Here is a 19,964-nt window from a genome sequence, read left to right as displayed (position 1 = left end):
GTGTCAGGCCATCATAGGAGGGCAGTGGTGGCATCTCCTCCCCTGTTCCTGTGCCTCTTGCAGAAGCACCTGCGGAGGAGGAAGTACTCCCTCTTTGCTGCCTTCTACTCGGCCACCATGCTGCAGGACGTGGACGATGCCATCCAGTTCGAGGTCAGCATTGGCAACTATGGCAACAAGTTTGACAACACCTGCTTGCCCTTGGCTTCCACCACGCAGTACAGCCGGGCCGTGTTCGATGGTGAGCAGCACCAGGGGACTGTCTGTGCATTGGTGGGGGGTGGCTGTGGGGTCTCCATCCTTGAAGGCCTTCAAAACCCAAACTGGAGGACTTTGTAACCAGCTGGAAACAAAACTGGGGTCATTAGAACCCAATGGGAGGCCTTCGAAACCCAGCAGGAGACTTTCAAATCTCAGTTGGAGATCCTAGAACCCAACTGGAAGCCTTCGAAACAAAACTGGGGTCGTCAAAAACAAATAGGAGGCCTTCAGGACCCAAGTAGAAGTCTTCAAATTTCAATTGGAGGTCCTTAAACCCAATGGAAGCCTTCAAAACAAAACTGGGGTCATCAAAAACAAATAGGAGGCCTTCAGGACCCAAGTAGAGGTCTTCAGATTTCAGTTGGAGGTTCTTAAACCCAACTGGGAGCCTTCGAAACAGAACTGGGGTCATCAAAACCCAATGGGAGGCCTTCAAAACCCAACAGGAGACCTTCAGATCTCAATTTGAGGTCCTCAAAGTCCAACTAGGGGCCTTCAAAACCCAAGTAGGGGCCTTCAAAACCCAGCTGGAGTGCCTCAAAACCCAACTGAAAGTCTTCAAGTCCAACTGGAGACCTTTGGAACCTCAACGTGTGAAGGCACGTGCATGTGTGGGAAGATGTGACTGGAAAGGAGGGGGGCAGCCAGGAATTAAGCGTTCCTGTGGAGCCCCTTGGCCCTAACAACGCCCCTTAGTTCTCATGGGAGAGCTGGTATTTTGGGGTGGCCTTTCCCAGGCTCCCATGGGGCTCTGGGATCAGATGCCTTCAGCACACCAGGGTCGTTCCGCTGCTTCCTGGCCTCACCGCTCCACAGATGGGTCCATGGGCACTTTTGGACCTCGTTGCACACGGGGGTCTCCAAAAGAGCCGGGCCCTGAGCTCCTGCCCCAACCACGCGGTGCCCGCTGCCATCACCCGGTGCCCTGAGCTCACCCAACGCTGTGCCCTCCAGGTTGCCAGTATTACTACCTGCCCTGGGGCAACGTGAAGCCCGTGGTGGTGCTGTCCTCCTACTGGGAAGACATCAGCTACCGAACCGACACTCAGAACCTCCTCCAGCACGCGGCAGACAGGCTGGTGAGTGCCCTGGTGACACAGCGCATCCCTCTGTGCGTGGGGGGCTGGGGGATGGAAGTTATCTCTAGTGGGGCCGGTGTGGGGCTTGATGGGGAGCTGGGTGTTACGTTTGAGGCGTGGGAGCCACAGCAGGGGCTGTCGATGCCTCTTCTGTGTGACTCCAAACCTGGGACGCTTCCTTCCTTCTGTGGCTTCCAGGCAGCACGGTGTCACACAGCTGGGTGGGAAACGGGGGGACCGCTCTCATCCTGCGTGGTGACAGTGGGGTGCTTCACCCAAGGCGGGGAACCAGCGGGGGAAGCATTGCTTCCTTCCCCTTGGGAGCGGTGGGTGGGATTTCTGGCCGTGCTACAGGGAGCTCTGAGCAGAGCCCACCCTGCAGAGCCCAACCAGCTGGGAGGTTCTGAGCTGGGGGGGCCGCGCCAGGGAGGTGGGACGTGGCATTTAGCCCTGTTGTCGTGCAGGAAGCCAACCTGGAGCAGATCCACCTCGTGCTCAAGGCCAGCGGCGCGCCGGGCGAGCTGCAATCCCTGGGAGCCCAGCTGATGGACGACGTCATTGCAGACTGCAGGTATTTCTGCCACCTCTCACCGGGATGCTTCTTACCGTGTTTTGTTGTGGGAATCCTTGTTTGTTTTGGAGAGGAATGATTTCCTGCTGCTTTTTTCTCCCTCCTGTGCTGTGCGTGCATCCATGCAGGGCGCTGGGTTTCTTGGGTGCTGGTGGTTGGAGCGGAGATGGAGGCGTTGGGTTGGGTGACGCGGATGATTTGTCCCACCGTGGGGACAAATCTGTCCCTCTTGGCTGTCCATGATGTCAGCACACCTGCTGGGACCTTCGTCCCCATGTTCCCCTCCCCGGCCTTCATGGTGGGGAGGCGATGCCTCCTCCTTTTCAGCCTGGAAGCTGCTGTGCAGAGCTCCAGGAGGACGCGCTCACCTGGCCAAAGTCTGTACCCACAGCCCCCCGTTTGTTTGCTTTTGGGCATCATAAAGATGTGTTTCACCACACACACGGTTGGACTTGGTGATCCTGGAGGTCTCCTCCAACCTTAAAGCCCTGTGGCTCTACTAAAGAGTGGCCCTGTGCAGCCTGACCTCTGCGTGGTCGCTGGGTGGATGTGGGGCCACGGTGGCTGAACGCACAGGGCTTCGTTCAAAAGGAGCTTGGGCTGGATTTTGGAGCAGCAGGACAGCTCTGCTGCCCCCAGTGCTTCCCGGTCCCGGTGGAAAGGCTCAAGTGTTCTCCAAACCTTTTCACAAAGAGACGTCAGAATGCTCCTTGCTGGAAAAGGAGGAGGGCTGGACGAGGCACTGCGGTGGGTGCAGCTGGGGGAAGAGGGATAGCAGCAAAACCCAGTGCCCCAAGCTCTAAGGGCACCTGGCTCAGGTAGCTCGTGCTGAGTGGCTTGGATTGGAAGGGTCCTTAAAGATCAGAGAACCACGGAATGGTTGGGTTGGAGAGGTCCCTAAAAATCAGCCATGGGATGGCTTGAGTTTGGGTTGGAAACATCCCGAAAGGTCGTAGAACCTGGAATGGCTTGGGCTGGAAATGCTGAAACCTTCCTTCATCCAACAGCTCGAATTGACGCTGTGTGTGCGTAGCCTGGGTGACCTGGTGGGCAGTGGTTGACCAACAGTTGACCCATGATTGATCAACAGTTGATCAGTGGTTGACAAATAGTTGATCAACAAGTTGGCCAACAGTTGACCAGTGGTTGAGTAATGATTGACCAGTAGTTGACTAACAATTGACCAATGGTTGACTGAAGGTTGACGAGTAGATGACCAACAGTTGACCAGTGGTTGAGTAATGATTGACCAGTAGTTGACTAACAGTTGACCAATGGTTGACTGAAGGTTGACGAGTAGATGACCAACAGTTGACCAGTGGTTGAGTAATGATTGACCAGTAGTTGACTAACAGTTGACCAGTGGTTGGCTGAAGGTTGACGAGTAGATGACCAACACTTGACCAGTGGTTGAGTAATGATTGACCAGTGGTTGACTGAAGGTTGACCAATGGTTGACTAGTGATTGACCAGCAGTTGACTAGTGGTTGACCAGCAGTTGACAAGTGGTTGACTAATGATTGACCAGTAGCTGACCAGCAGTTGACCAATGGTTGACTAATGACTGACCAGAAGTTGACCAATGGTTGACCAGCAGTTGACAAGTGGTTGACTAATGATTGACAGCAGTTGACTAACAGTTGGCCAGTGGTTGACCAGCAGTTGACCAATGGTTGACTAGTGATTGACCAGAAGTTGACCAGCAGTTGACCAATGGTTGACTCATGATTAACCAGAAGTTGATCAGCAGTTGACCAATGGTTGACCAGCAGTTGACCAATAGTTGACTCATGATTGACCAGAAGTTGACCAGGTGTTGACCAGTGGTTGACTCATGATTGACCAATAGATGACAAACAGTTGTCCAATGATTGACTAAAGATCAGTAGTTGACCAGCAGTTGACAAATGGTGGGCAAACAGTTGACCAATGGTTGACCAACAGAACCTGCATTAAGGGGCTTGGACTGGGGGATCTGCGGAGGTCCCTTCCAGCCCCCCGTGGTCCTGGATTCCGGGAGGAGGGTGACGCTCATGATTGCTGCTCACACCACACCTCTGCCCACAGCGTTCCGCTGCCCGACGTGCTGGGGAAGGCGGCCAGCACACACCTGGACCAGAACCTGTACCGCTTCCGCAGCACCAACCTGGAGCAGGTGGTGCGGGCGGCCCTGAGGCTGAAGCACGAGGAGCTGAGCCTGCCGGCCGTGCTGGAGCAGGCGGAGGACTGGCTGTGCCGGCTGCGGGCCATGGCTGAGGAGGTAACGCCGCCATGTCCCAGTCCCCACCATTGCCTATGGGTGAGGTTTGGTGGGGTGGTGGCACTCGGTGTAGAGAAGCTTCAGCAGGGAGCTGTCGGTGAGAGCAGATGGTTTGGTTCTGTGATGCTCTTTCCGAGGCAATGCTTGGCTTGTTTTGCCCTGGTGCTAAAAGGGAGAGGGGGCAGTGAGTTGAGAGACGTACAGTGATTCAATTCAGAGCACCAATAGAATGGCACCCATGGAACGTGCTCTACGTGGAGGGACAGGAAGCAATCAAGTGAGGTCTGGGAGTATCATCATAGGGTCCTCTGAGTTGGAAGGGTCCTCCAAAGACCTTCTGATCCAACTGACAGCCGGAAGTCATTTAGCTCCAACTGCAGTCGTTATCAAACTCCAATCTTAGATGATCCAACACCTCACAGTGCTGACTGCTGCTGTCTGGTCATGCTGGCCAACGAAGCTCTTGGCTGTGGGGCTTCTCGTGCAGAATCAGGGTTGGGAGAGCTGATAAAAGGCTGAGGGACAATACTCAGCAGGATGGGTTTCAGGTAACTCCTGTGTCTTTTGGGTTGTTTACCACTGCAGATTTGGGTTGCAGGTTATGTGGAGGCCCAAAAGTCAGTGGGGCTTCACGTGCCAAAGAGATCCGTGGCCGCGCACCGTAGGGAAGGCGTAGCAGTAACCAGGATTCCGGCAGTAGCTGGAATATTCACTTGCTCATTTTATTTCCTGGGCTTCCTTTTACACGTCACATCCCAGAGCTGATCTTAAATCAAGAGGTTGGGCCGCGGGTCTCCCGAGATCCCTTCCAACTGGACGCACTGCGAGCCCCAGAGGTGTCGTGGTCCGTTCTTCCATCTGGCACTTCGTGTTGCTTTCGTTCCCAACTCAAATGGACAGCCACGACCTGGGTGGGATGCGGGGCCGAGATGCTCAGCCCTATAGGCTGGGAGCTGGCGATGGGGCCTGGAATCCTTGGGGTCAGGGGTCTGCGTCGATCTGTAACGCCTGCACTCCTCTGCAGCCCCAGAACAGCCTCCCAGACGTGGTGATCTGGATGCTGCGGGGCGAGAGGCGCGTTGCCTACGCCCGTGTGCCGGCCCACGAGGTTCTCTACTCCCGTGGTGGCCCCAGCTGCTGTGGGAAGAACTGTGGCAAGCTGCAGACCATCTTCCTGAAGGTTCGTGGCCTTTCTGCACGCGTCTGCAGAGCTCAGCTCCTCGTGCGCCCCGTGGCTCCCTGGGACCGCTCTCCTGTTTTGTGCGCCGCTCTTTCCGCAGTACCCCCAGGAGGAGGCGATGGGGCCACGGATCCCAGCCCAGATCCGCGTCCAGCTCTGGTTTGGGCTCTCTGTTGATGAGAAGGAGTTCAATCAATTCGCTGAGGGGAGGCTCTCTGTCTTTGCTGAAACTGTGAGCATCTGGCAGGGCCCCTCCGCTCTGCGTTCTCCTGCTCCGCGGGTCCTCCTGGAGGGGGCAGGGTGTGGGGTGGGCCCTGGTGAGGGTGTGGGTGCTGTGGGGCTCCCTTCTGACCTGGAGAAGAGCTGATTCCACCGGTGAGGTGGAGGGGGATCCGGGTTCCCATCCTCCTCCCTCTTGCTGGGGGTGGAAGCTGGGGCTGCCCGCAGGAGGGCTGGGGGCTGCTGGGTGCGAGAGGCTCTTCCCACGAGTTGGTGCTCAGGATGGCTGCGAGTTCATAGAGTCACAGAGTCCTTTAGGTTGGAAAAGCCCCCTGAGGTCATCAGGGCCAGCACTGCTATCACAAAACCACGTCCCTAAGCATCACACCTGCGTGTCCTTCAAGTATTTCTTAGAACCGTGGGGTGGTTTGGGTTGGAAAGGCCCTTAAAGCCCATCTAGCTCCCTACCCCCCCTCCACGGGCAGGGTTGCCACTTGCTGGACCAGCTTGCCCACAGCTCCCTTGTACCTCTCACCCCACTGCTAACACCAAATCTCTTCTGGGATCTCAGTACGAGAATCAGACCAAGCTGGCACTGGTGGGGAACTGGGGCACCACCGGCCTGACTTACCCCAAATACTCCGATGTCACCGGCAAGATCAAGCTCCCCAAGGACAGCTTCAAGCCCTCCACGGGCTGGACCTGGGCTGGTGATTGGTTCATCTGCCCGGAGAAAACGTGAGTGATGTTTTTATTGTGAAACCTCATGGGGGTGGGAGCCCCTAAAATGTGGAGTTGGGGGTGAGGTCACCCCCCCAGAGCATCCTTGGCGTGCAGCGATGTCGAGGTGTTGTATGGCTGCTGGGTGACGACCCAAGGTACAGCCCCAGGTTTGCAGCTCCCATTTGGGGAGGTGGGCGCTCGGGGGCAGTGGGGTGGGATCCCCATTGATGAGCACCGCTCCTGGGTGCAGGATGCTGCACGAGGCGGACGCGGGGCACCTGAGCTTCGTGGAGGAGGTGTTTGAGAACCAAGTGCGGCTGCCGGGCGGGCAGTGGATCCACATGGCTGACGCCTACACCGATGTGGTAAGGATCGAGTGGATCCCCGGGGTGCTGCGCAAAGAGGGGGGCGATGGGTGGACGTTGTTCCTCGTGGTGTCCTGCAGAATGGGGAGAAGGTTCTGCCCAAGGATGAGATCGAGTGTCCTCCGGGCTGGAAGTGGGAAGACGTGGAGTGGGACACCGACCTCAACAGAGCCGTGGATGAGAAAGGTATGAGGGGGCAGATTCGGGTGTCCGTGCCACTTCAGCCTCTGAACTCTGCCCTCTGGGGGTTTCTTTCCATGCTCCCATCTGGGGATGGAGGTGTCAGCTGCTGTGGTGGCAGCTCAGGAGAAGGGCTCAGCCCCTGGTGTTCCCTGTCCCTGGGGATCTGGCCCTGTCTGGGGCGGCGGGGCAGCGCTTCGCTGCTGGAAAGGCAGCATTCTTTGGGTGCATCTTAGCTGGCTTGTGGGGAGAGAGGGCTGGTGAGTGTCTGAGATCGCTGAACTGCAGCATGGCTTGGGTTGGAAGGGGCCTTAAAGATCATAGAACCATGGAATGGTTTGGGTTTGGGTTGAAAGGGGCCTTAAAGATCATAGAACCATGGAATGGTTTGGATTTGGGTTGGAAGGGGCCTTAAAGATCATAGAACCATAGAATGGATTGGGTTTGGGTAGGAAGGGTCCTTAAAGATCATAGAACCATAGAATGGATTTGGTTTGGGTTGGAAGGGTCCTTAAAGATCATAGAAATGTAGGATGGCTCAGATTTGGGTTGCAAGGGTCCTTAAAGATCATAGAACCATAGAATGGATTGAGTTTGGTTGAAAAAGTCCTTAAAGATCATAGAACCATAGAATGGATTTGGTTTGGGTTGGAAGGGTCCTTAAAGAATGTAGAACCATAGAATGGCTTGGGTTTGGGTTGGAAGGGTCCTTAAAGATCATAGAACCATAGAATGGATTGGGTTTGGGTTGGAAGGGGCCTTAAAGAATGTAGAACCATAGAATGGCTTGGGTTTGGTTTGGAAAGGTCCTTGAAGATCATAGAACCATAGAATGGCTTGGCTTTGGTTTGGAAAGGTCCTTAAAGATCATAGAAATGTAGGATGGCTCAGATTTGGGTTGCAAGGGTCCTTAAAGATCATAGAACCATAAAATGGCTTGGGTTTGGGTTGGAAGGGGCCTTAAAGATCATAGAACCATAGAATGGTTTGGGTTTGGGTTGGAAGGGTCCTTAAAGATCGTAGAACCATAGAATGGTTTGGGTTTGGGTTGGAAGGGGCCTTAAAGATCATAGAACCATAGAATGGTTTGGGTTTGGGTTGCAAGGGTCCTTAAAGATCGTAGAACCATAGAATGGCTTGGGTTTGGATTGCAAGAGTCCTTAAAGTTCATAGAATCATGGAATGGATTGGGTTTGGGTTGGAAGGGTCCTTAAAGATCATAGAACCATAGAATGGATTGGGTTTGGTTTGAAAAGGTCCTTAAAGATCATAGAGCCATAGGATGATGTGGATTTGGGTTGGAAGGGATCTTAAAACTCACCCATCCCCCCTCTGATGTGGCTGGATGTGAGGAGGGGTGGGAGGCGAGTTGGGGGTCCTTCTCCCACCCTCACCCTGCTGTCCCCGTGCCCCCCAGGTTGGGAGTATGGCATCACCATCCCTCCGGACCGGCGGCCCAAGGCCTGGGTGCCAGCTGAGAAGATGTACCACACCAACCGGCGCCGGCGCTGGGTGCGACTGCGCAGCAGGGACCTGGCACAGATGGAAACAGTCAGGAAGGTGGGGTGAGAGCAGGGGAACGGGGCTGGGAGCAGCTCGGGGCTGCGTCCTCACATGGGGGGAGATGCTGGGGGTCGTGGCACTGGGGGCCTGAAACAGGGAAGCTGTGTGGTTTTCACCGGGGGGGGTCAGCATCTGTTTGAGGTGGTGGCATCTCGGGGTGTTGGTGGCTGTGGGGTGGGGGACAAGATAAGGATCGGGGCTGTGCTGGCCACTCCATGCCCTGTCCCAGCCCTGCTCCCCTCTAGGTGGTGCCATTGGACTGTGGAAGCCGCAGCGCTGCGACGTTCCTGGGAATAGTTTCCTTCTTTTTCTCTCTCTCTCTAGAAAGTTTGGGATGGAAATGTTTGGGTACCCCAACCCCATTTCCCAAAGGGTCTCGGGCTGAGGGCTGACAGAGGTGTGGGGAGAAAAATCCCTTCTTGGCTTTGGCCATGCAGGGTGAAGTGCTGTAGGGTCAGCGACCCACTGTGTGCGTCCCTGTGCCACGTCCCCGTGATTCTGGGACACCTCCAAGGACGGTGAGCCCACCACCCCATGGGCAGCCAACGAATCATAGGATCACAGCACGGCCTGGGTTGCACAGGAGCACAGCTCTCATCTCATCCAACCCCCTGCTGTTTGCAGGGTCGCCAACCAGCAGCCCAGGCTGCCCAGAGCCACATCCAGCCTGGCCTCCAATGCCTGCAGGGCTGGGGCATCACAGCCTCCTTGGGCAACCTGTAACAGTGCCTCACCTCCCTGTGCAATAACCTTCCTCCTAACATCCAACCCAAACCTCCCCTGTCTCACTTTAAACCATTCCCCTTGTCCCATCACCATCCACCCTTGTAAACAGCTGTTCCCCCTCCTGTTTATCCACTCCCTTCAAGTCCTTGCAGGCCACCATGAGGTCTCTCCTGACCTTCTCTGCTCCAAGCTGAACAATCCCAGTCCCCTCAACCCTTCACAAACAGCCACCCCAGGAGGGCTCAGAACTGCTGGGAATCCCACAGCAGCTCACACAGCATCACAGAACGGCTGGGGTTGGAAGGGACCTCAAGGGTGATGGAGCTCCAACCCCCTGCTGCATGCAGGGCCACCAACCTCCATATCCAAGGCTACACCAGGCTGCCCAGGGCCCCATCCAACCTCCAACACCTCCAGGGATGGACGGGGCATCACAGCCTCTCTGCAGCTGTTCCAGCCCCTCACCTCTCTCTCTCTAAAGAACTTCCCCTGACATCCAACCTCATTCTGCCCTCCCTCAGCTCCCAGCCGTTTCCCCTCGTCCTGCTGCCATCTCCCCTTGCACAGAGCTGCCTTCCCTCCTGGCTGCAGGCTCCCTTCAGGCACTGCAGGCTGCACTTTGCTCACCCTGCAGCTTCTCTTCTCCGTGCTGAACGAGCCCAGCTCCCTCAGCCTGCCTTTGTGATCGATGCTGCAGCCCCCTGCTCATCTCTGTGGCTCCTCTGCTCCCTCTCCAACAGCTCCCTGCCCTTTTTGTACTGGGGGCTCCACACCTGAACGCAGCGCTGCAGATGGGGCATCATCACGAGAGCAGAGCAGAGGGGAAAGCTCCAAGAAGCCGAGCAGAACCCGGGCACAACCTCACCCAAGGAGACCCCCCCCTTTTTGGTGGTGCTGAGCCCCCATCTCTCTCCCCGCAGCACAAGCAGGACGAGCAGGACGGTGAAGGCTGGGAATACGCCTCCCTGCTGGGCTGGCGCTTCCACCTGCGGCCCCGTCGCACCGACGCTTTCCGCCGCCGCCGCTGGAGACGCAGGATGGAGCCCCTGGAGCGCACCGGGGCTGCTGCCGTGTTCGCCTTGGAAGGGGCCCTGGTAGGTCCCCGACCGCCGGCCGTCTGCTCTTTGCTAACGCACAAAATGAGAACCGGCGGCGGCGCAGGGCTGCTGTGATGGGGCTTCGTCCCTTTTTGGGTTTATCCCTCACCCCGTGCTCTGTGCTGACCTTCCCCCCCTCTTGTGAGCCACCGTGGGCTGAGGGTTGGGTTGTATCACAGCCATAATGCAGCATTGGGGAGGTCCCAGCTGTCACCCTGGTGTCACCAACCCTGAGGGATTTCATAGAATCATAGAACCACAGAATGGAAGGGACCTCAAGGGTGGTGAAGCTCCAAATCCCTTGCCACACACAGGGCCACCAACCTCCCCATTTCACAGCAGCCCAGGCTGCCCAGGGCCCCATCCAACCTGGCCTTGGACACCTCCAGGGATGGACGGGGCATCACAGCCCCCCTGGGCAGCTGTTCCAGCCCCTCAGTGCTCTCACAGCACACAACTTCCCCCTGACATCCAACCTCAGTCTTCCCTCCCTTTACACCATGCTTTGGGAAATCTGGGCTAAACCGATGGTGTGAGATGCTCCTCGTGGGCTGGACCCAATGGGTTCCTTCCCAGGATTTAGGGGCAGAGGATCCTCAGCTCACCCCATGGTGCCAGGAGGCGAAGGCCCCCAGGTCTTTGGACACCCCACGGTGTGCAGCCATGCTGCCCTCTCTTGCAGGGAGGAGTGACCGACGACAAAAGCGACGACGGCAAATCCGTCTCCACGCTGAGTTTTGGTGTCAACAGACCCACCATCTCCTGCATCTTCGACTGTGAGTCTCGTGTGGGGAGGGAGGACGAAACTCAATGGGGGCACCCCATGGCCGGGCATCACCCCATCATCCTCCTTGGCTGCCGTCAGGTGCCATTGGGTGCAGATGGGGGGGTCACCCCTGGCTGCTCCTCTCACCCATTTCTCAATTTATTCCAGATGGGAACCGCTACCACCTCCGCTGCTACATGTACCAGGCACGGGACCTGGCTGCCATGGATAAGGACAGCTTCTCTGGTGAGCCCATCGTGCGGGGACAGGAGTGTGGCTGTGGGGAGGGGGCCGTGCTGGGATGGTGCTTGGTGGCCCCGCAGTCTCATCCCCGTGGGCTGTGTGGAGGTCACAGAAGCTCCATCACGCAGGTTGAGGTCCTCACCAGCGGCTGTTTCGGTGTGAGGTCCCCCAGCTGAGCGTGCAGGGCTGTGAGCTGGCATTCCTGGGACACGCTGGGTTGGCCGTTGCCCCCTCAGACCCCAGGCTGTGCGTGGCTGTGAGTCACCTCCTCCCGAGGTGGCTGGGATTCACCCTTGGCCCTTCTGTGTCACCCCCTGCAGACCCCTATGCCATCGTTTCCTTCCTCCACCAAAGCCAGAAGACGGTAGTGATCAAGAACACCCTGAACCCCACCTGGGACCAGACGCTCATCTTCTACGAGATCGAGATCTTCGGGGACCCCAAGAACGTGTCTGAGTGCCCTCCCAGCATCGTGGTGGAGATATACGACCACGACACCTATGTACGTGTGTGGGACGTGGTGGGTCCTCGTGGTGGGAGGGCTTGGGGTGCCACAGGTGGGGTTGTGCGCTCGGCTGCCCAAAGCATCTTAAATGCCTTAAATGTGACAGCATTTCGCAGGGAATAACCCCAGTCCTCCCCAGACCAGCTGCTGAAACTGCTCTTGGGTTGGACTCCAACCATTCAGGTTGGAGAAGACCTCCAACATCCCCAAATCCAACCCCAGCCCACCCCGCTGTGCCCACCGACCCTGACCCCTCAGCTCCACATCTCTACAGCTCTCAAATACCTCCAGGATGCCCCACCTCCAGGGGCAGCCCGTGCCCAGCACCCCCCAAACGACCCCTGTGGATCTCAACGATCCCTATGGCTCATCCCTTCCTGCTCAGAGCTCTCGCTGTGGGATCTGGGCAGAGGATCCTCACCCTCTCTATAAGCTAAACGCACAAAAAACGAGCGTGTTCGTGCCGGGGCTGGGGGAGCACTGACATCTCTGCTGCTCGCAGGGCGCTGACGAGTTCATGGGGCGCTGCGTGTGCCGGCCCAGCCTGCAGCGCGCACCGCGGCTCTCCTGGCACCCCGTGCTCAAAGGCAGCAGGAACGTCGGCGAGCTGCTGGCTGCCTTCGAGCTCATCCAGAGGGAAAAGGTGAGCTCTCCTCCTGCTGCTCCACCCCAGCACGGCGCGGCCGTTCTGCTGTCCCCGCTGGGCTCGGCAACTTGCAGCGTGGGAGCGCGATGAGCAGAGCGGAGGGATGGGGGTTGGTGCCAATCCAGGTGCTGGGGGCTGGGAGCTGCATGGCCCAGTGCTGCTCCTGCAGGGATGCAGGTCCCAGTGCTCCTCCTGTTGCGTGGATGCGGATCCAGCTGCACCAGTGTAGCTCGTGTTGCTCCTCTCCTAGGGATGCATGTCCCAGTGCTCCTCCTGCACCGATGTAGGTCCCTCTGCTCCTCCTGCAGAGATGCATGTCCTGCTGCTGCTCCTGCTGCATGGATGCAAACCCCGCTGCTCCTGCTGCACCAGTGTAGGTCCCTCTGCTTCTCCTGCAGGGATGCAGGTTCCAATGCTCCTGCTGCATGGATGCAAACCCCGCTGCTCCTCCTGCACCAGCGTAGGTCCTGCTGCTCTTCCTGCAGGGATGCAGGTCCCAGCGCTCCTCGTGTTGCATGGATGCAGATGCTGCTCCTCTTGCACCAATGTAGGTCCTGCTGCTGCTCCTGCAGGCATGCACGTCCCTCTGCTCCTTCTGCATGGATACAGATCCCAGTGCTCCTCCTGCACCAATGTATGTCCTGCTGCTTCTCTTGCAAGGATGCATGTCCTGTTGCTCCTGCATCCTTCTCCTGCGTGGATGCAGGTCCAGCTGCTGCTCCTGCAGAGCACCCCGCTGCCTGCATGCTGCAGCCACAGAGGACACTCTGGATTCCAGACCGGGGATTGCTGTGGGGATTGGGGCTGTGCCCCCCAGGGATTCTGGTGCTGGCTGTGCTATTGCTTGCTGCCTCCACGTGGGTCTCCAGCTGCTGGTGGGATGAAGGAGGTGATGCCCACCCCTTCCTCACCCTGTTCAGGACCTGCAGGAGTTGGGGGTTGAGCCCTGGGTTGGGGGTCCTGCTGTGCTCCCCGCTGCAGACAGAGCCCTGCCCTCACCTGGGGATTTGGGAGCCCGGTGTTGGGGCAGGGGCAGGGCTCTGCTGTTTGCTGTTTGAGCACAAATGGAAAACGTGTCTTTCCTCCACAGCCAGCTGTCCACCACATCCCTGGCTTCGAGGTAATGCCTTCCTCCTCCAACCGGGCGGGAAAGTGGAACACGTCCCTTTCCCTTTGCTTTAAGAGCGTTAGGATGGGCTCGTGGGTGAGAGTTGCTTCCGTTTCCTAATCTCCTCCTGTTCCCCAAACAGAACGAGCTGTCCTCTGCTCTGGATGAGGTGAGTCCATCCCATCTCATCGTCGTCACAGGGGCGCAGAATCCATCGCTCTGGGCTTTTAGTGATGCAGGAGGGAGGTGGGCTCTGAGCTGGGCTCCCAATGGCACATAGCTGGTGGTCAGCCTCGGTGGGATGAGCGTGCCTGAGATGCTGCTCCCCTTTGGGGGAGGCGTGCCAAAGTAACCGTCTCTCTGCTCTTTCTCCTCCATTCTTTGCTGCTGCTGCGTGTGGACGGGGCACTGCAGCTCTGTGCCCCTGCCTTGTTCTACGAGGGGCTCCTCCGATGGGTACCTCTGTGCTCAAACCCTTTCTCCCTTTCGCCCTCCCTTCCTCTGCCTCGGCCTGGAAACCGCACAGAGGGAGCTGCACAACTTGGCCTTCCTGCCCCACAGGGTCCCCATCAGAGCGACCCCCAAGGGCTGCATCTGAAAGGCTGACCCCAACCCCAGTGCCACCCTGAGTCTCTGGTGCCCTTCGCAGTAATTAACAAGCCATCAGGTGATCCATCAGGCTCCTTCCTGATGGAAGGGTGCCAAGCCCAACCTCTGTCAGTGAGCAGGGAGCTCTGGGTCCCTCTCCCTGCTCTATGAGGGCAAATTTTGAAGCCCTCACTTGCTGCTGAGGTGGTGGGCGCATCCTTCTGCCCACAGCCTGCACGGAGGGCTCTACCTGAGCCCAGTCCTGATACCTGCAGGCAGTGGGTAGCCCATGGCTCGAGTTAATGGGTGCATGGCTGTGGCATTGACCTCTGGTGCTTGAACCTCCTTGGTGATGCTGTTGAGTGCCCTCTGTCCCACCATGGTGCGCTGGTGGTACTTGTGGGGCTCGTCACAGCATCCCTGCCTGCTCAAGGAGCTGTGCTGTGCTGATCCATCCCCTCCTGCTGCTGCTCCATCCCTGCTCTCCATCCCTCCCTGTAGCCGATGCTGGATAGCTGTAGCTTTGTCTCCTCCACCATCAGGGTGGGGATGACTTCAGCAGAAAATGGGAGCTCTGGGGGACCAGAATGGGAGGGCGATGGGGATGGCGGCCCAAGCTGATGCTATTGCTCTTTGGTTTTCAGTCTGAGGACTCTGACCTGCCTTACCCACCACCCCAACGGGAACCCAACATCTTCATGGTCCCCCAAGGGATCAAACCGGTCCTGCAGCGCACGGCCATCGAGGTGAGTGGCAGGGAGTGTGTGGGGCAGCCAGCAACAGGGTGGCATGGGTAGGGTGGCATCCTTAATGGGGATCCTTGCTAGGGATCGACACTGGAATGGGTTGCAAGGCAGCTGCATGGCTGCAGGGCTGGGAACTGGTTCGACCCATGAGCTACCAACCAGAGATCTCCCTGTACCATTATAACAGCAAATTTGGCTCTAGGTTTGCCCTGCGTGGATAAACCACGTGCCTTCCACTCCTCCTGGGTGTAGCTGTCCCAGTGGACCAGTTTCCATTTATCCTCTGTTCCTTTCGTGCACTTGGCACTCCTCCTATTTCCAGGGTGATGAGAAGGCTCCAACCGAGCTGGGGCCTGGGGCAGTGAGCCCCATGGAAGGGTCAGATCCTGGGGCACAGCACAGACCAGGACCACCCTTGCTTTTTAGAATGCAAATCTGCCTCACGTCAGGACGATGGTTCCCCCAAGCAGAGATGCTCTGTTGGTAGATAAGCAGTTGCTGACCTGGTTCGTTGCTCTCCCAGCAACATGCTGTCCACCTGGTCTGCAGTTGTCGTGAGGCTGAAAGCAAATGCAGAGGAAGGCCTTTGGCTCAGTCTTTTCTCCTTGTTCCTCTTGCCCTGCAGATCCTGGCCTGGGGGTTGAGGAACCTCAAGAGCTACCAGCTGGCCAGTGTCACCTCCCCCAGCCTGCTGGTGGAGTGCGAGGGGCAGCTTGTGCAGTCCTGTGTCATCAAGAATGTCAAGAAAAACCCCAACTTCGACGTCTGTGTGCTCTTCATGGAAGTGGTGAGGACCTCTTTGTGGGGTTGGCTGGTAGAGCTGGTTTGGACAATCGTTAGAACCAGAGAATCATTGGGAGCTGGAGGGAATCACAGAAGGGTTTGGGTTGGAAGGGACCTCCATAGAACCATAGAATAGTTTGAGTTGGAAGGGATCTTCAAAGATCCATAGAATGGTTTGGGTTGGAAGGGATCTTCAAAGATACATAGAATGGTTTGGGTTGGAAGGGACCTTCATAGAACCATAGAATGGTTTGAAGTGGGAGGCATCTTCAAAGATACTTGGAATGGTTTGGGTTGGAAGGGATCTTCATAGAAGCTTAGAATGGTTTGAAGTGGGAGACATCTTCAATGATACATGGAATGGTTTGAGTTGGAAGGGACCTTCAATGATCCATAGAATGGTTTGGATTGGAAGTGATCTTCATAGAACCATAGAATGGTTTGGGTTGGAAGGGATCTTCATAGAACCACAGAAAGGTTTGGGTTGGAAGGGATCTTCTATGGTTCTACCATAGAATGGTTTGAGCTGGGAGGGATCTTCAAAAATACATAGAATGGTTTGAACTGGGAGGCATCTTCAATGATACATGGAATGGTTTGTGTTGGAAGGGATCTTCGTAGAACCATAGAATGGTTTGAACTGGGAGGCATCTTCAATGATACATGAAATGGTTTGTGTTGGAAGGGATCTTCGTAGAACCATAGAATGGTTTGAACTGGGAGGCATCTTCAATGATACGTGGAATGGTTTGAGTTGGAAGGGTTCTTCATAGAACCATAGAATGGTCTGGGTTGGAAAGAACATTCATAGAGCCGTAGAATGGTTTGGGTTGGAAGGGATCTTCATAGAACCACAGAAAGGTTTGGGTTGCAAGAGACCTTCAAAGCACCATAGAATGGTTTGAGTTGGAAGGGATCTTCATAGAAGCATAGAATGGTTGGGTTGGAAGGGATCTTTGTAGAACCATAGAATGGTTTGAACTGGGAGGCATCTTCAATGATACATAGAATGGTTTGAGTTGGAAGGGACCTTCAATGATCCATAGAATGGTTTGGGTTGGAAGGGATCTTCATAGAACCATAGAATGGTTTGAGTTGGAAGGGATCTTTGTAGAACCACAGAAAGGTTTGGGTTGCAAGAGACCTTCAAAGAACCATAGAATGGTTTGTGTTGGAAGGGATCTTCATAGAAGCATAGAATGGTTTGGGTTGGAAGTGATCTTCATAGAAGCATAGAATGGTTTGGGTTGGAAGGGATCTTCATAGAAGCATAGAATGGTTTGAGTTGGAAGGGATCTTCATAGAACCATAGAATGGTTTGAACTGGCAGGGATCTTCAAAGATACTTGGAATGGTTTGGGTTGGAAGGGATCTTCAGAGATGCATAGAATGGTTTGGGTTGGAAAGGGTCTTCGTAGAACCATAGAATGGTTTGGGTTGGAAGGGACCTTCATAGAACCATAGAATGGTTTGAAGTGGGAGGCATCTTCAAAGATACTTGGAATGGTTTGTGTTGGAAGGGATCTTCATAGAAGCATAGAATGGTTTGGGTTGGAAGGGGTCTTCATAGAACCACAGAAAGGTTTGGGTTACAAGAGACCTTCATAGAACCATAGAATGGTTTGAGTTGGAAGGGATCTTCATAGAACTGTAGAATGGTTTGAACTGGCAGGGATCTTCAAAGATACTTGGAATGGTTTGAGTTGGAAGGCATCTTCATAGAAGCATAGAATGGTTTGAGTTGGAAGGGATCTTTGTAGAACCACAGAAAGGTTTGGGTTGCAAGAGACCTTCATAGAAGCGTAGAATGGTTTGGGTTGGAAGGGATCTTCAAAGATACTTGGAATGGTTTGAGTTGGAAGGGATCTTCATAGAAGCTTAGAATGGTTTGAGTTGGAAGGGATCTTCATAGAACCATAGAATGGTTGGGTTGGAAGGGATCTTTGTAGAACCATAGAATGGTTTGAACTGGGAGACATCTTCATAGAACCACAGAAAGGTTTGGGTTGCAAGAGACCTTCATAGCACCATAGAATGGTTTGAGTTGGAAGGGATCTTCATAGAAGCATAGAATGGTTTGAGTTGGAAGGGATCTTCAAAGATCCATAGAATGTTTTGTGTTGGAAGGGATCTTCGGAGATACTTGGAATGGTTTGAGTTGGAAGGGATCTTCATAGAACCACAGAAAGGTATGGGTTGCAAGAGACCTTCATAGCACCATAGAATGGTTTGAGTTGGAAGGGATCTTCAAAGATACTTGGCATGGTTTGGGTTGGAAGGGACCTTCATAGAACCATAGAATGGTTTGAAGTGGGAGGCATCTTCAATGATACATGGAATGGTTTGAGTTGGAAGGGACCTTCAATGATCCATAGAATGGTTTGGGTTGGAAAGGATCTTCGTAGAACTGTAGAATGGTTTGAGTTGGAAGGGACCTTCATAGAAGCATGTAATGGTTTGTGTTGGAAGGGATCTTTGTAGAAGCATAGAATGGTTTGAAGTGGGAGGCATCTTCAATGATACATGGAATGGTTTGGGTTGGAAGGGATCTTCATAGAACCATAGAATGGTTTGAGTTGGAAGGGATCTTCAGAGATGCATAGAATGGTTTGAAGTGGGAGGCATTTTCAGTGATACTTGGAATGGTTTGAGTTGGAAGGGATCTTCAAAGATCCATAGAATGGTTTGGGTTGGAAGGGACCTTCATTGGTTACATCTTCCTTGCCTTGCGCCCGCAGCGTCTGCCCAGCGAGAGCCTCTACAGCCCCCCCATCATCATCAAAATCATCGACAACCGCCCGTTCGGCCGCAGGCCCGTGGTGGGGCAGTGCACCATCCGCTCTCTGGAGGAATTCTACTGCGACCCCTATGGTGGGGAGACGGACGGTGCCCAGGAGCATGCAGGTACGTGGGGAGGGGCTGTGGGGGGGCCCAACCTTTGGGTATGGCTGCGTTTGCTCCTGGAGCTCCGTCAGGAGGTGGCTGTGGGGGTCTCTAACACCTGGGGCTCGTGTTTATCCTTGCCCTCATTGCAGATGATGTAAGCCTCACGCCCAGGGATGATGTCCTCATTGACATTGATGACAAAGAGCCTCTCCTTCCCACCCAGGTATGGAGAAAGCCCTCACTTTGCGTGCTATGGGTGCAGGGGGACACGCAGGGGGGGCTGTGGCTGCAGAGGATGGAGTGCCTTGTGAGGAGCAGAGGGGCTGCAGTGGTGCAGGTGCCCCCAGACCCAGCAAACCCAGGAATATGGGCATGCATTCCTTCCTATGCACACCCAGCCACCTTGGTGCCCTGCACCGGAATGTCTCCCTGTCAGCCTTTTTATTTTTGCCTTTGCAAACCTCTTTGGATCACTGAGGAGCGTTTTGTTCCCTGCTTGCCCTGCTGCAATATCCTCCAGCACGAGGGTTGGCTCTGCAGCAGCAAAATTGAGGATTTCTGGCACGGTGTTTTTGCAGTGGGATCCCTGGGGTGGGGTGGCATGGAGCTGCAAGGGGTTCTCCAACCCCCAGTAGATGCCTGGAGCCCTCGGGCTGCTTTGAGCTGAAAACATCTGAGCCTTGGGCCAGTCCTGGAGAGGAGGGAGGTGGCCAAAAATGCTCCTTTTCAGCATTTTCAGAGTGCGAGGCTTGGGCTTTCTTTACCAAAGCAAACATTTCCAACGTGAGCTGCGTGGCTCCGTTGGATCCCAGATGGATTCTCCTCCTTTTCTTCCTTTCAATTCTGCCCTTTGTTTGGGGAGCAGAGGAAGAGGCAGCGGTTTATTCCTGGAAAGCCAGCTCAGAATTCCCACCATCTCCCTCCCCGACCCCAAATCCTGGCCCTGACCCCATTCCTCCCGCAGTCAGAGGTTGGGTGATGGCCGTGCTGGTGGTCCCACACCCGCGGAGGGGTCGGGGGATGAAGGAGCCCTCAGTTTCATGAGGATGGGGACAGTTCCCAGGTGTGCACGGTGTGTGGCTCTGGAGCTGCTCCCTGGCCTGCCCAGCTTGGCCTCCATCCCTCTGCTGGATGATGGGAACAAAGGACTGCTGTGTTGTCCCCGTCAGGAGGGAGAAAACAAACAGATGCCGAACCGCTCTGCTCTGAGGCTGCATGGTGCATTGCGTGCAAGAGGAGGGGGAGGTTCAGCCTGAGGTCTGCTTAAAGCCAGGCTGTGTGCAGGGCTGCAGTTAGCAAACGTGAAGAAAAGCAGCTCCTGGGGCTCTCACAAAAGCAGCATTTCTGCAGCAGGATCTTCTGGGCTCAGCCTTTCTGCTTTGCTCCTCTGTAGGATGGTTTGGCTGTGCGAGGGCTGAGCGTGGACATGCGGGTGGCCTCCCCATGTGCATGGTGTGGGTCAGCCCTGC

At 55.5% G+C, this 19,964-nt stretch overlaps 1 protein-coding gene across 10 annotated transcripts in view; it reads left to right on the top strand.

Moving 5' to 3' along the window:
* Window positions 1–19,964, top strand: part of DYSF (dysferlin) — a 73,320-nt gene that overhangs the window by 17,369 nt on the left and 35,987 nt on the right. For all 10 annotated transcript variants that reach the window (XM_048941705.1, XM_048941703.1, XM_048941701.1 and 7 more), the window contains 21 exons: window positions 64–241; window positions 1,216–1,340; window positions 1,805–1,911; window positions 3,979–4,171; window positions 5,196–5,351; window positions 5,452–5,583; window positions 6,142–6,308; window positions 6,544–6,658; window positions 6,739–6,844; window positions 8,256–8,398; window positions 10,048–10,221; window positions 10,907–11,000; window positions 11,159–11,236; window positions 11,554–11,735; window positions 12,241–12,381; window positions 13,475–13,504; window positions 13,635–13,661; window positions 14,725–14,826; window positions 15,452–15,613; window positions 18,348–18,513; window positions 18,645–18,718. In XM_048941705.1, coding sequence (XP_048797662.1) covers window positions 64–241; window positions 1,216–1,340; window positions 1,805–1,911; window positions 3,979–4,171; window positions 5,196–5,351; window positions 5,452–5,583; window positions 6,142–6,308; window positions 6,544–6,658; window positions 6,739–6,844; window positions 8,256–8,398; window positions 10,048–10,221; window positions 10,907–11,000; window positions 11,159–11,236; window positions 11,554–11,735; window positions 12,241–12,381; window positions 13,475–13,504; window positions 13,635–13,661; window positions 14,725–14,826; window positions 15,452–15,613; window positions 18,348–18,513; window positions 18,645–18,718 — 2,652 coding nt within the window. The remainder of the gene's footprint in view (window positions 1–63; window positions 242–1,215; window positions 1,341–1,804; window positions 1,912–3,978; window positions 4,172–5,195; window positions 5,352–5,451; window positions 5,584–6,141; window positions 6,309–6,543; window positions 6,659–6,738; window positions 6,845–8,255; window positions 8,399–10,047; window positions 10,222–10,906; window positions 11,001–11,158; window positions 11,237–11,553; window positions 11,736–12,240; window positions 12,382–13,474; window positions 13,505–13,634; window positions 13,662–14,724; window positions 14,827–15,451; window positions 15,614–18,347; window positions 18,514–18,644; window positions 18,719–19,964) is intronic.

Source organism: Lagopus muta, chromosome 4 (assembly GCF_023343835.1).
Source record: "Lagopus muta isolate bLagMut1 chromosome 4, bLagMut1 primary, whole genome shotgun sequence".
In the NCBI taxonomy this organism is placed as follows: domain Eukaryota; kingdom Metazoa; phylum Chordata; class Aves; order Galliformes; family Phasianidae; genus Lagopus; species Lagopus muta.
Note: the sequence above shows the minus strand (reverse complement) of the source record. Positions and strands in the feature narration are given on the sequence as shown.